General features: G+C 48.6%; 1 protein-coding gene across 1 annotated transcript in view; it reads right to left on the bottom strand.

Annotated features, from left to right (window-relative positions):
- SH3BP5 (SH3 domain binding protein 5) overlaps positions 1-15,165 on the bottom strand; it is a 60,302-nt gene that overhangs the window by 34,764 nt on the left and 10,373 nt on the right. Inside the window, exon 3 of the mRNA XM_045856759.1 lies at positions 320-448. Within this exon, the coding sequence (XP_045712715.1) occupies positions 320-448 (129 nt within the window). The remainder of the gene's footprint in view (positions 1-319; positions 449-15,165) is intronic.

The raw sequence follows: 15,165 nt of genomic DNA, 5'->3' as shown, positions 1-15,165 counted from the left end.
TCAGCACACATCCTCTCATCCGCCTGAGCTGGGCCAGCTGCCTGGAGAGTGGATTCAGGCGCCAACTCCAGCGGCAAATGGTGCCCACTCACAGGGCCATCCAAATGCCAGCACTCCCCCTCGGTGATAGTACCAAGAGCTGGAATGAAGGCAGACTGTGGGGGTGGGGTAATAAGAGGCCGACTTCAAACATAGCGGTTTACAAAGACATGGCCTCGCACTTCTAACCTCGGGGGAGACAGAGAAGTCAGAAGGCACACCCAAACACCTGCAGGGCTGGGGGCAGAGGTGGGGAGACACCTGCAGGGCTCCATCTTACCTGCCTTGCCACCCTCCTCGCCTCCCAGTAGGGCTTCGAGTCTTCCACAGCTTTGCCGATCTTTTTCACCAGTTCATCCAGTTTCACTGTGGCTTCCACCAGAACAGAGCGGAACTTCTGACGCGCATCCTGCAGCCAGGGGACAGCGAGGAGACACAGTTCAGGCTTAGGAAGGAGTCTGTGGAAATCTGCCTGACCCAACCAGAAACACCAAGGGTGGACTTCACACGACCTACATGCGCCTCAGTCAATACCTGCACCAGGCGGTGTCTGCAGCAGCACCACCCACGTGAAGGTTCCTCCTGCGTCGCTGGAAGCGCTCTAGCACTGGCCCTGTCCCGTACGGTGGCCACTAGCCATACGTCGGTACTGAGCCCTTGAAACTGGCTGGTGAGGCTGAGGACATGAGCTTTACTTCATTTTAATTGAAGATATTTGACAATAAATGTGGCTAGTGCCTACTCTATTGGACAGTGCAGGTTAGAGTAAAAAGCTCTGTCCAGATCCTCAAGGGAAGATGTCCAGCTGGGCCACCCCAGCAGCTCTAGTTGATAACGATGGCACCATTTCCTACCCCGACACCCACATTAAGTCCTCAACCATGGGACGTGGTCACCACAAAACACTAGGTGCAAATTTCCCACATGCCAGACCCTGTGCCCGGTGCCTTCAGGGCACTTCCAGTCTGGGGGTAGGTCAGGCATTCACAACCCATTCCAGAAAGGTCCATGCAGGCATGGTCACAGTGCAGGTGCCAGTGGTGAGAGCCTCCCTAGGCCAGGTGAGACAGCGGTCGATTGGGAGATGCATAGAAAACTTTCAGAGCAGGAACATCTACACAGAAGCCTGAAGTATAAATGGGCACTGATGGAGGGGGGAGAAAAACTACTGAGTCCCAAGCAGGCAGCACAGCCAGCAGCCAGAGGGGAGAGGGAGAACACGGCATTTTCAAAGAGAGGGAAGGAAGCTAAAGTCTAGAAGGTGGAGAATGGCAAGAGATAAGGGTAGCCACTATCAACCTGAGCCTAGACAAGAGTTTGGAAGGGAGCAGTCTGCCAGGTGACCCAGCTGGTTGGAGCACTGCCCCAAACACCAACAAGTTGAGGGTTCGATTCCCAATCAGGGCATGTACCTAGGTTTAGGGCGTGATCCCCAGTCAGGGCACGCATGGGAAGCATCTGATCAATGTTTCTCTCTCTCTCCACAGCGGCCCCATCTCTATCTCTAAAAACAATAAACTTACCCTCAGGTGAGAATATAAGAAAGAGAGTTTAAAAAAGAGGAACAGGCAGGTGGGCCATGCTAGTCTTAATTACATTGTGAAAGTCAAGAAACCAGACCTGTGGACATCACAAAAAGGAAAAAAAAAAAAGTAAAGAAATTTAGTACCATGTCCAGGCCATACTGGAGGGTCAGGCAGGTCAGCATCTCACAGACCCTCTCCTTTTCCCTTGGGAGTTTGCCTGATGCAGCCACACCCTGAGGGTTGGGGGCGGGGGCGGTGCATGGGTGAGAAAGGGGAAATGGATAGTCAGAGAAAGAATGACACGTGATCACCAGCCAGGGGGCTGTCCCAAAACCACACAGCCACTCTGCTGGTAAAATTTTACATGAGGTGCCATTGGCAGCAAAGTGCCTGCCTTGCCAGTAACTATCTGAGAATTATTTCTAAACATCAAGGAGTAGGGCCTCTTGGGCCATTGGGTGGCTCACGGAGGTAAAGAAGCTCTGATCACTTCCCATTTCATTCCCCTCAGTCCTGTCGTACCAGACACTCGGATACAGCCCTGGTCCCTTCCCTCCATCCTGGGTCGTCATCATGATTTTCTCTGCCTCTCTCCCATCTGGCCAAGCCTGCAGTCACCCACCACAGCTTTTCTGAAGACAGGGAACAAGATGAGGCTTGTGCCCCCGAGGAAGTGCTGGCGATGCACGAGGGCAGCCCAGGAGGCAGCAAAGCCACCCCCTGCCCGAGGCTCTGCTGTACTTGACACCAGTCCAGTACGTGGGAGGCAGCACACTGCCTAATGCCTGGGATATTTATCAGATGCATCCAATCCTGGCTCAACCTCTTTCCGTGCAGCCCTAATCAGTTAAGTTCTTTGCATATCATTTTTACTGCCGATAAAATAGTTACTTTCCGTGTCATAGAGAGAGCTGTTAGAAGGAATAAAGAAGAAGATAGATGTAAAACACCTAATAGTTCCTGGGCAGGCAGTAGGTGTTCCATAAATGTACACAATTTCTACCCAGCATGAAAGAGACCCACGATCCTAACAAAGAACGCCAAGAGGGCCTCGCTGGATCAGGGGTGGCCAACACGGAGACCCAGTGACCGGTTACACTGTGTAGGCAGCTGCTTTGCAAATGCGCTCACATGCTTGACTGAGTCCTAGCTGTCACCGCCCTGCTGGGAATCAGCAGCAGTGCTACCCACGTCCAGACCATGAGTGAGAAAACTGAGAGCCTGAGCAGTCAGCGTGGGACCCAGGGCAGGTCACGCCATCACTCCGGGCTTGCGGGCCTTTGGCCTGTGTGCTGGGTACCAAACGTCAGGAAAATCCATATTTTCTTAAATGTGGATTCTTAAATTTCTCATGAACAAAATCAAGTCATCTGGCAACACTGGGCCCCAATTCCTACCTGGCAAGCACCGGCTGGAAGTGGAGGAGAAGATGCCTCCTTGGGGAGAGACGGCCCTTTCCAGTCCCCACCTGGGCCTGAGTCACACCCGGGCCACTTCACTCATTCAGGTTCCCTGCCAGCTCCTGGAGACTTCTGATTTGCCAAGAGCTATTCTGGTCACTAATGAATATGACCCACCAACTCTGCCTTCATGAGATGGAGAGATACACAGCACAGATGGACAATTTACTAAGTGACAGACATGATTATAAACGCCTAATTCCATCGATTTGTGTAATCACTCACAACTGTGTCAGGCAGGTGCTACTGTTGTTGCCCACATTTTACAATGAGGGAAACTGAGGCACAGAGAAAGCGGGTTACTTGCCCGAAGTCACACAGCTGAGAAATGGCAGAGCCAAGATTTAAACTCGAGCAGTAATAAATAAGCACCATGTAGTGTGATAAGCACAAAGACCTCAGTATACACCCCGTGCAACAGACACACAACTGGGCAGGCTGCCCACAAAAGTGTCACCTAAGTCAGACCTTAAAGAAAGGGGCATTTCACCAGGTGGGGAAGGAGGGGCCACAGCGGCGGAGGGACGCACATGAACAAAGAACCGCAGGTGGGAGGTTTGGTGGCGTTTGAAGCAAGAAGGGCATGCGTGCCATTAAAGCACCTGAACTCTATCCCATGAACCACGGGGAAACAGAGGAGGCCTTTTAAAGCAAGTCTCCATTTATTTTCCATGTACCCTTGGCAGAAATGGCGGAAGAGTCCATTCTACCACAAAAAGTAGCCATACTTCACTAGATGGCCCTGTTGCCAGTAGCGCACACAGAGCTGCAATCATGCAAACACCGGGAACTGGCTACACGATCATTCCGCTGGGAGGAAGGGGATGGGAAAGGGGTGTGTGTGGTGGGGGCAGAGGGAGGAGAGAGTCTGAAATCTCATCTTTCACAGTGGCATGCGGGCAGACAACTGAAACTGAAAAATCAAGAAGTTGCCACACAAACCCTATTATTTACAGTCACAGAAGTAAATACCTAAATAATCAGCTAAAGTGTATTAATCTCTGGAACTGCCTCTAAAGGAGAAGAAAATGGGGCTGGGGTAGGAGGATGGAATACAAGTGGGGTTCTTCGTTTGTCTGCCTTTTTTGTTGTTGTTGTCTGTTATTGGAGCAAAATACCACAGTGGATTCTTTTAAAGATTTTATTTACTTATTTTTAGAGAGGGAAGGGAGGGAGAAAGAGAGAGAGAAAGAGAAACATCAATGTGCGGTTGCTGGGGGCCATGGCCTGCAACCCAGGCATGTGCCCTGACTGGGAATCGAACCTGCGATGCTTTGGTTCGCAGCCCGCACTCAATCCACTGAGCTATGCCAGCCAGGGCCTACAGTGGATTTTTAAGCAGAGGCATGATCTGATCAGATCTGGGTTTTACCAAAGTATGAACTAGGCTCCTCAGATGATTCTCATGGGCAGATTCAGGGACCACCAGCCCGGTCAAGTGTGTTGCCATCAGAGAGTATTGAACCCAAGAGACTTGACTGGAGACCAGCGTTTCCCTCTGTGAACAGGCTGTGTCACCCGGGACGATGATGCATGACTGGCTGATGTCCAATCGCCAACAAGACTATTCATCCAAGACGTGTTAAAAGCTGAACACAAAGCCAGCTTCTCCCTGATGAGGTAGAGCGGACCCAGATCTTTTACCATTCCATACAGGCTCAGAGCTACTTGAGTAACAATTTTCCACAAATACTGGAATTTGGGAACCCACAAACCAAAGCCTTTCCTGCCTGTCCAATATAACAGCCCTGATTTCCTTGGGCCTCCCCCTGGTCCCAGGAGTGGTCATGTGACCCAGGCCTGGCCAATCAGTGGTGGATATTCCTAGCCTTAGTGATTGTTGAGAAAGGACATTAGAACCAATTATCCATCAGTGCCAAGGAGACTTCATTCTGGGACTTTCCTGTAATGGTCAGAAAGAGAAACTTCCCCCACCACCCCTAGAAGGCTGAGTGGATTGGAACAAAAGCCTGCAGCAGATGGCAACCACTTTGGCACCATGAGGGGAGAGCCTGAGGGCAGGAGGCAGGAAGTCCTAAAGACACTTTGAGCTTCTGGACCTAATAATGCTTTACTGTCTAACCCTGCACGCCACCTTCCCCAGAGCCAAACTAGCACACACATCCGTGACTGTCACCACTGCTTCATGTTATGTTTAAGCTAGCTGAAACTGTGTTTCTGTCACATGCAATTGAATTAAGCCTTAAAAGAAAAGACTTAAAAATAGGCCTTAGGGTAGTCATATTCATACAGACAGGGAGGGGAGCCTCAGCCCACGGTCTGAGCAAACCACTGTACTTAAACATGGTTAACTTCTGCCCTGCCGATAAAGCCATGTTTATAAGGAGCAGAGCCTGGGGAATTGAATTCAGTCTAACTTGTACAAAACTTTTCTTTAAATCTATCTCAATGTCAGTTTGCCTCCACTGAACTTGTGCTTTTTGCCTTATTCCCCAGTCCAAGAAAAGGCTGGATCATGGCCCTGTGTCTCCTACAATCATGGGCAAGCGTGCCTCCCAAGCCCAGAGAGGAGGCTGCTCCCAGGAACATCCAGGGAGGGGAGGAAGCTGCCTGTTTTCCCTCAGGTGAAGGGTCTGCTCATCTCAGGGAACCAGCAGACCTGACCAGTCAAGAAAAACAAGCCATTTACTCTCCAGGGCTGTTGACTGGCAGGGGGTTTTTGTTTGTTGTTTGTTTTTTTTTTATTTTAGATCAGCATTTGAAGAGTTCTAAAAGGGTTCCCTCAGTTTGAATGAGGTCTCAGATCTTCAAATCTGAAAACCTCGTCACATCCATTAGGTGACTCAGACTGAGGGCGATGTATCCAAGCCAAGAGCTGCTGAGGGCAGCACAGCCTCCCTGTATGAATGTGTCAGTGTGTCACCAAATATAGCCCCGTGTCAGATAAGAACTCTAGCTAATCCGAGCCAGCCAACACTAGTGCGCCTTGGATACAGGGTGCCAAGTGTCACCACACACAGGACAGAGTCTCTGCTTTCTGGCCAACCCACTCACGGAAGCCTCAATTATCTCACCCATAAGCAGAAAATGGCAGCCTTTCCACTTCACACAAGTGTCCCCAAGAACCAAGTGGGATTAAGACGGGATGCCAATTTTTAAAAATAACTGTCCTACATAGTAAAGATGACACCATACTTCAAAAGATCCTGAGTAATGCCATTTATAAACACACCGCTTTCAGTGGGTGGGGCCAGATCTCATGGGCATTACCTGAGCCTCACTACAACCTGCAGGACTGGCTCAGCAGGACTGACCCTTCCCGTCTGCACGGAGCGCTGGAGCCCTGGGGAAGGAGAGCTGCTTGGCCTGAAGCCGCACGCAAATGTCAGCCTTCGGGTGAGAGCTCGGACCTTGAGTCTCCTAGTGCAAGGTGCCTTTCGCCTCCCCACCGGTTCTCAAAGTGTGGTCCAGGGCACCATGGAGTGGGGGTGGTCCCTGAGACCTTTTCTGGGAGTCTGTTTTCATAATTGAATTAGACTTATTTGCCTTTTTTTCCACCCTCTCTCTCTTGTGAGTGTTCAGTGGGGTTTTCCAGAGACCACTCGATACGGGACATCATAAGGGATGGAACACAGAGGTAGACGTGAAAATTCAGCTCTTCTATCTGGCCAGAGAGAAGAACGTGCAAAAATCACAATGACGTTCTTTGTCATGGATTTTTTTTGCATTTGAGGAAATGGTTATTTTGATAAAATAAATTATTTATGTTAATATGTCATAGGTTTAGATGTTTTTTAATGAATACAAATTTTAAAACTTCCTCATTTTAATTTCTAACGTGGCAAACATTATAGGTGTCGCTCACAAAACCAAAAGCTCTCAGAGGTACTCAGTGAGGATGGGGGTGGAAACGGGGACGCAAGGCCAAAAAGCATCATCTCTGCTGTACCGGGGCCCCTCCACCCACCCCTCGGGCCTGCCCTGCAACATCCCTTCTTGGACAAGGAACACCTACATATTTACAACAGCGGGGAAACAGCTGTTCCTTCTCAGATCTTTCTTTGAAGCCCGCGGTGGGGCTACCTCGTCTTCATAGCAGTTCCCACACTTCTTGGCACCTGCTTTGCTCATCTGCCTTTTACGAAGCGGGTGGCTGGCCAGTCCAGCCTCAGAGCCTTCCACAGAGGAGGGGACTGCTACAATTTGATGAGCAAAACGAGAAATCCACAGGAAACCAACAGCATTGCTCTGGTGGGCACTAAACTGTGCCATGATGCACTGGGCACTTCCATTCACACATACCGTCAATAAAACCCTCACCTTCAAAATGCATTTCCCTTTAGTGGTTTTCCACTTACTGTTATGAATTCTTTTCAAACTGAAGTAAAAATGTTAGTCCATTTAAAGGAAAATGCAGAATACCTAGGACACACAGAAAACTAGGATAAGGCAAAAATTACGACAGCAGCAGGACAATAACCAGTTAGAACCGTAAAGCCTAATGGAGGAACATTCTAGAATTATATGATGAAAGGCACTGCTGGAGGAAACATTCTTACTGGCCTGTTATAGAACCTTGAAATGTTTTGAAGTTTACTACAAATCACGTTTTCTTTTCACCCATCCAATTTATTCTTTAGAAGCACTCGCAGTAGCTACTAGAATGGACAAAGAAACCGCTCTCAACAGCACTGGGTGCAACGGGAGTGCGTGCCTCAGCGTGGCGTGCGAGAACTCTCTGCAGGAATGCAGGTGTTCTCTACCTGTGTTGTCCAATACAGAGGCCGCCAGCCACGGTGGTTACGTGAAAACTTGAAATGTGGCTAAAGCAAGTAACAAAATTTTCTTTTGAACTTTAATTGTTTAAATTAAACTGAAATAGCCCCATGTGGCTAGTCGTTGCCATGTTAGACTGCACAGTTCTGGCTCCCAGGCCCCGGACTTCACTTTGCTTCTCCACACTGAGGGCGCTCACTGCTCCTCGGGGCCTCCAGCTGCCTTCTCTCCTTGCCTCTGCCTGGTTTCCCTCCCTCAGTCCCCGCTCCCACTGCGTGGCGTCCCCAGCCTGTGCGAAGGGGAGCCAGGCCGATGGATTTTCACCTTCAGGAATTTTGCAGCGGAGGCAGAACAGGAAAGAATGTTCCAGGTTGGAGCCAGGGCCCGTGAGCCGAGCCAGAGCTGCGCGGCGCCAGGCAGAAGCAGAGGCGGGGGAGATCAGGACAGCAGACCCCGGGGAGCTGGAGCCAGCCCCCAGAGCACCCCACCAAGCCCGATCGCTGCAAGCCCAATGCCACATCAGCAACTTTCCCCCAGCCAGAAGACCCTGGTTCAACCTGCCCCACAGGTCTGGAAATATTTATGGAAAAGAAAAAAGGGGGAAGAAAATACCAGGCCCTTCAAGTCAGGAGAAGTCAGAATCATGGCTGGAGACCAGGTGCCCACGTCCCCTCCACCATGACTCCTGTTTTTCGTCCTCCAGCCCCAAGTCCAATAACAGAGGCCTCTTGGGGTGCATGCCAAAGACACCACTTCCTCCCCTTCCTTCTGTGGGGACCGTCCTCCACACGTCAGGCAGAACCTCACAGCCATGTTTCTGATACAAGACACTCTGTCAGGGAACAGAACTGAGGAACCCGGAGGAGCGAGTGACAGAGACAGAGACGACAGAGAGCGAGAAGCCAGCAAATGAGAGAACACCAGCAGGCAGCAGAGGAGGGGAGATTATCTGGGTTTCTGACTCTGATCCTGAAATTACACAGCCGTGTATAATTTATTGATCAAACCAAAGCACTTTCAAGAGTAAAGATGGACCTCATTAATACTTATGCTGGGACAACAGGCTTAAACCAAGACTGTCACGGTACCTGGGATGTGTGGTACCCCTATGCTTAAGGCCCAGCAATGCTTCCCTCTGTTAGGTTCCATGAAAGCCTCCTTTAACCTCTCAGAAAATACCCCCTTTTAGTTAAACTGCTTCAGTGGGGGTGGGGTTCCAATCCTAGCTGCAGACCCAGGAGCCGGCCCTGCGCAGCTCCACAGCCTTGGTGCCCAGGCCAGACCCTGTTTTCTCTGTCCATAGCACCACCCCGCTGTCTCGGTTGTGACCCGAGAAGGGGTTCCTTCCAAGAGGGAAAAGGAAAGCAGGAAAAGATGGCAGTCAACAGTGTTTCCTGCTGTAAATCTCCCTCTTCTGAGGTTAACAAAGGTCTTGGACCTTTTTTTTTTTAGGCCTAAGCGAAACTAAGTTCCTCCTAGGCAGAAGGGCTCTCTGGTTTAGAATGCTGATTCGACTGTAGACTGTTCCCAAACATCCATGTGCGCACCCGGGCCTGGCCCCCAGAACATCACAGCTTGCCCCAGCTGTCCCGCCAGGCTGGACCACACCGCCTCCTCTGACGCGATGGCCAAGGTCAAGATTCCATAACCAAGGACAGGCACTGCTATTTGGAGGCTAAGTTAAGGCAGTGGGCAGAGCTGGGGATGGAGAAAAGACTTTAAATTTTTTAATTTAAAATAATTTCAGACTGCCCTGGCTGGCGTAGCTCAGTGGATTGAGCTCAGGCTGCGAACCAAAGCATCACAGGTTCGATTCCCAGTCAGGGCACATGCCTGGGTTGCAGGCCATGGTCCCCAGCAACTGCACATTGATGTTTCTCTCTCTCTCTTTCTCCCTCCCCTCTCTAAAAATAAATAAACAAAATCTTTAAAAATAATAATTTCAGACTTGGGGGAAAAATGAGGGTTAAGATGCAGGCATGATGCCCCCTTACCCTGAAACACTTCGGCACACATTTCCCAAAGATGACCTCCTCCTACCCCACCAAACTACAAGAATCAAAACCAGAACATTAACTCGGACACAAGGCTATCCATCTGAGCTATGACTTTATTTGAATGATCAACTCTCCCACTAATGTCTTTTTCAATAAAGGGGGAAAATTTGCCCAGGCGTCCAACCCAGGATCTGTGCCTCCCATTCAGCCGCCGTCCCTCTCTCATCTCCCCTGGAGCGGGCAGGTCTTCAGTCCCGCTTTGTCTCTCGTGGCCTTGACGCTTTTGAGTAATATGTATGAGCCAGTTATTTTGTACAATGCCTGTCAAATTGGAAAAGACTCATTTTCAATTCTTTTGGTTGTTGTTGATGTTATTACATAAAAATGAGCCACCAGCATGGAATTTAACCAATGTATAGCTACATATATTTTTTTAAGTAGACAAAGGTCCAAAGCACCACAAAGAAAATGCCCATGAGCCCTGCCAAACCTTCAGGCACAAGGGTCCGCCCTAAGAGGCCCTGGAGGAAGGAGCACAGTTACGTAGCCCCTCACACGCACACAGCTGGAAAGACTGAGGGGACCCAGTGCTTTCTCAGTCATGGCCAAACATGGTTTTAAACCCACGGGATTCTTTGTGAAAGAGTAAGAAAACTGCTGAAACCAGGGCTTTTTACTGAGTTCAACCACCAGCAAACAATTTCCATATTTACTCCAAGAAGCATAACATACTTCCTCAACTCCAAGACCCTCTTTTTCCCCCAAATCCCTAAACACTAGATTTTAAATGGATTCTACAATTGATTCTCACTTTTACGGGGGTAGTGTTTCAACCCCCACCCTGGCTGTTGCGCAATCCACAGTCCACTTTATACTCAATACAAGGTTCCGAATCCAAGGCACTGGGGTGAGTTCCGCCCAGCCTTGGAAAGCTCTGGAGATCATTTCGTGCAGCCTCTGTTGGAAGCATGCATCCGCCCACAGCATTCCGGGCAAGCCAGCTGTCTGGTTTCCACTGGCTTTTGGATAACCTTCTTCCTGACTGCAGCTAAGCAGAATGGAAAGAAAGGAAGACACAGGATGCAAAAGAACCCAAGTCAAAATCCACTGCTAACAGTTTAGAGACAAGAAAGAAAATGATCAGAAGGAACAACTAAAAACGTTAAAAGTTTTTAGTTGCTTCCCAGAGTAAAACTGTGGATGGGAAGAAATTAGGCAGGTAACTTTCCTTTTTCATTACAACTGCTCCGAAGTTTCCCCCCAAAAAGCTATGTGCGAGCATTGCTTCACTAAAAATAAAGTTTTAAGTAACTGCAGCACAGATTGACCAAAGACCTTTTGCATTTTCCATGTCAGCAAGACTGAGGGTGATTCATAGTTCATTCAGCGTGTGGCCAAATTAAAATAAAAATCTCAGTTGCACAATATCAGGGCTGGAAACGACTTTGCCCCTCACTTAGCTCAGATGTTCCCATTCCACAGAGCAGGTAACTGAAACCTCAGGAGGTGAGGCTCCTCTCCCAAGGATGTATACCTGGGGAGTGTCAGGCCAAAGATCGAAAACCTGGTCCCCCAAGTCCTAGACCAGCATTCTTCCAGCTCACCAGCCTCGGAGAGGACCTCAGAAGGGGCACACATCCCGAAACTACCTAAGAGCATGGGCTCCAGACACAGAATCCTGAATTCAAATTTTGGCTCCCCACCCATCAGTCATGTGACCTGAGAGAACTGACTCAGTCTTTCAGTGCCTCCGTTTCTTGTCAATGTCCTCAACAGCTGTTGTGAGAACTTAGCAAAATGCTTAGCATATAAGGAACTTTCAATACATAGTGGTGATTTTATGTAGAAGCCATATTCAATAAAGGGCAGTCAGGAAAAGAACCAACATTTGTTGAACAGTCTATGCTAGGTACTCTGCCTTATTTACAAACATCTCCTTATTTAAGCCTTAATGGCCCTGCAAGATATGTATTAACTGCCCTTCTCATTTCACAGAGAAAGAAATTAAAACCCAGAAAAGCTAAGCTCCTTGCTAAGACTGCACAGCTGACTCAGGGGAGAATTCAACTCCAGCTCTCCTGAACTCCAAAGCCCACGCTTTCTACCATCACATGCTTTGTCGTGTAAGCCTCTATCTGCTCCAAAACACACTTTCCTATTTTTTTATCCCACATTTCATAGCATTAAAGTCTGGTTTGCTTTAACAAGTTCCAACCTGGAACTGCTGGAGTAGATCCAGTTTCCAGCAAATGCATGCAATACCAAGGTGCTATTTCCCCAGAGGAGAGGCCAGCAAACCCAGTGGCAGGCAGAGAAAGCAGCTGCCCAAAGAGCTTTAGAACCTCCCCCCTGAATCCAGAAAGTCTCTGCCTGGGTACAATATTTTCAGCTCTAGGTTTCACTAACTTCTAACATGTTGAAGCCATGTCATCATTTTCTCTCAGACAACATTTTTAAGAAGTGGGCAAAGTGGCAAGGAATTTTCTATCACATGATCCTTTTACTGTTGTTGGTTTGTCTAAGGGTCACTGGAGGCACTAACCAAAGTCCTTGCTTTGCAGGCTGGTTAACCATTAAAGCAACCCGAGCAGGGACTGTGCAATGCGGTGGTTTATGAAGTGAATGAAAACGGATGTCCTGCAGGCCTCAGGATGAGTCACTGTGCCCACATCACCACCGTGAGTGTGGCAGTTCTCCAAGGTGGCTCAAATTCTTTGGCATTACTGCCATCAAGAGATGGAATTGGTGTCCCCTCCTCATGAATCTGGGTGAGCTCGATGCTCAGACCAATTGCCTACGACAACAGAGGTGCTCCCATGAGATTTTCAGGGCTCAGACTGAAAAGGCTGAGATGCTTCCTGGTCATCTCAGATGCTCACTGTGGGGGAAGCTGGACACCGTAAGGAGGTCAGAGTGTCTGAGACTGCCGTGCTGGAAAGGTCAGAGGTAAGACCTTGGGATGACAACCCCAGATGAGCTCGCAGCCAAGAGCCAGCATCCACTGCCAGATGCAGATGTGGGTCTCCTCGGATGTCCCATCCAGTTAAGGCTTCAGATGCCCGCAGCCCCAGCTGACACCTGACCCCATCAGAGACCCCTTGAGCAAGAACCACCTAGCTGAGCCCTCCCCAAATTCCTGCCCCACAAATCACGGACAAAATGAAGCAGTGGTTTTAAGCTATAAAGTTTTAGTGCAATCTGTTAAGTAGAAATCGTAACCAGAACAATGGGGAAGGAAAACATCCATGCCATCTCTTCTTCCACTAAAAATCAAAACCCGGGGAAGAAAGAAAACATCAGATCTGCAGACTGCAGATCTATTGGGATGAAGCTGAACCCTCCTGCAATGCTGGCAACAGAAGGGTGGGTGGACAAAGACAAGCGCACCCCACGCATCACATCACGCTCCGGCTGAGTCTGATGACAAACAATGACAGCGCTGGTCCTGAGGGGGCTTGGCTGTGGCTGCAATAAACAGCGGATGTTCCTCCCATTGTCTCCCCGCCAGCAGTTTCTTTCTGTCCCAGCAAACATAAATAATACCTCTCACATAATCCAGCAAAACACTGCAGAGGAAAAATCAGGCAAGAATAGAACAAAATTTTTTTTTTCTACCTTCCTTTAAGGAAACGAAAGAGGCTGCTTCTCTGAGCTCTCTGAGAGCTGCTTTGCAAAGGATCCTGAGACCCCGGTTAAGATGCTTTGCATAAAATCAACAGTCTTTACTGTTGAAACACCCATGTGGCCATAGGCAGATTAAGTAACTCCCAAGGAGGGGGGCTGGGCAAAGTTAACCAGGAGGCCTGCCTAAGGATGAGGTTCAACCGGTCTTTAATTCAGCCAACCAACACACACACACACACACACACACACACACACACCTACACTAAAGGTCCCCACAATAAATGCTCAGAAGAAAAAAAAAGAACAGCTCAAGCAGCACTAAGTGCCCATTGGTAGATGAGTAGATAAAAAAGCTATGGTACATTTACACGATGGAATACTACTTGCCTGTTAAAAAAAAAAAGAAAGAAATCTTATCTTTTGCAACAGCATGGAGAATGAATGGACCTGGACAGTGTTATGCTAAGTGAAATAAACCAGTCAGAGAAAGACAAGTACCATATGATTTCACTGATATGTGGAATCCAATGAACAAAATAAACAAACAAAATAGAAACACATTCAGAGAGAGGACAGACTGACAGCTCTTAGAAGGGAGAGGGGCTGGGAGCTGGGTGAAAAAGGTGAAGGGATTGAGCAAAAGAGAAAAGAAAAAACTCACAGACACAGACAATAGGATGGTGATTACCAGAGGCCAAGGGGGAGGGGGAGGTAGAAGAGGGTAAAGGGGGATAAACGGTGACAGAAGGAGACTTGACTTGGCGCGGTGACACACAGTACGGTGTACAGATGACGTATTACAGAAGTGTACACCTGAAACCTATATAATTTTATTAACCAATGTCACCCCAATGAACTCAATAAAATTTTTCAAAAAGAAAAGAAAAAGAAGAACAGCTCAACATGAAAAGGGTCCATTCCACAGGGCCCACAGCTCTCTGCTGCCCGGGGAATTTGAAGACGTGATCGTCCCCAGGACAGCAGCAAACCCACCAGCCCCACAGCCAACCGCAGTCTGATGTGAGGATGCCTGAGGACACCTCGGTAGGAGCAAGGCATCTGGGATAAACCCAGGGGCACAGTCATGTCACTGCACCAAAGGCTGCTCTGCCCCCACAGCGAGCGCCCATGTTCCCGTGACAGGTCCCAGCTGAGGGCCCAGGAAAGTCAGTGTATTCTCTCACTGGCCTTTACAGCTTAAAGGGAGACACACTGATCTTTTAAGGCAACAGAGTCGATATTAGATATTAGAGAGCAATTTCCATGTTCTAGTCAACAGCCCATACTAACAACATTTTGCTAATGTGGCTACAAGTGAATGAGATTGGGCAAGAGGGCCTGTGTGTATGTGCCCACAAGTCTATCCACTTAGAAATGATGCAAATACTCAAACTCACACAGTGGCTCAGTTTGAGTATCTAAATACTCTTAATACTTGAAATGCTTTGCACTATTACATCTTGGTGATGTGTTGTATTTCGTAAATGAGGGTTTCTTGGCAGCAGACAATCCTAAAAGGCCTTGAAGGCACTTCCCATCCCTCCGTGAATCGCCACAACGAGAGTTTAACAATCGGTCATTCACTCAGGGAGCCCACCAACACCAGGATTCATCTACAGTTACGGCAGGGACTACCAATCTGAACATTTTTTCCCACCAGCCTTCATAGTTCCTAAAATTCCTTTCATAGAAATTCATGCCTTTGACTCATAAAGACATCTCTTTATAATAATGCTCCATTCTCTCCACCCCCATTCCCTGTGAAAAAATAATAAAATATGG

Source organism: Phyllostomus hastatus, unplaced genomic scaffold (assembly GCF_019186645.2).
Source record: "Phyllostomus hastatus isolate PE091 unplaced genomic scaffold, TTU_PhHast_1.1 phas_scaffold_129, whole genome shotgun sequence".
In the NCBI taxonomy this organism is placed as follows: Eukaryota; Metazoa; Chordata; class Mammalia; order Chiroptera; family Phyllostomidae; genus Phyllostomus; species Phyllostomus hastatus.
The sequence above is the reverse complement of the archived record's forward strand: the minus strand, read 5'-3'. Positions and strand labels throughout refer to the sequence as shown.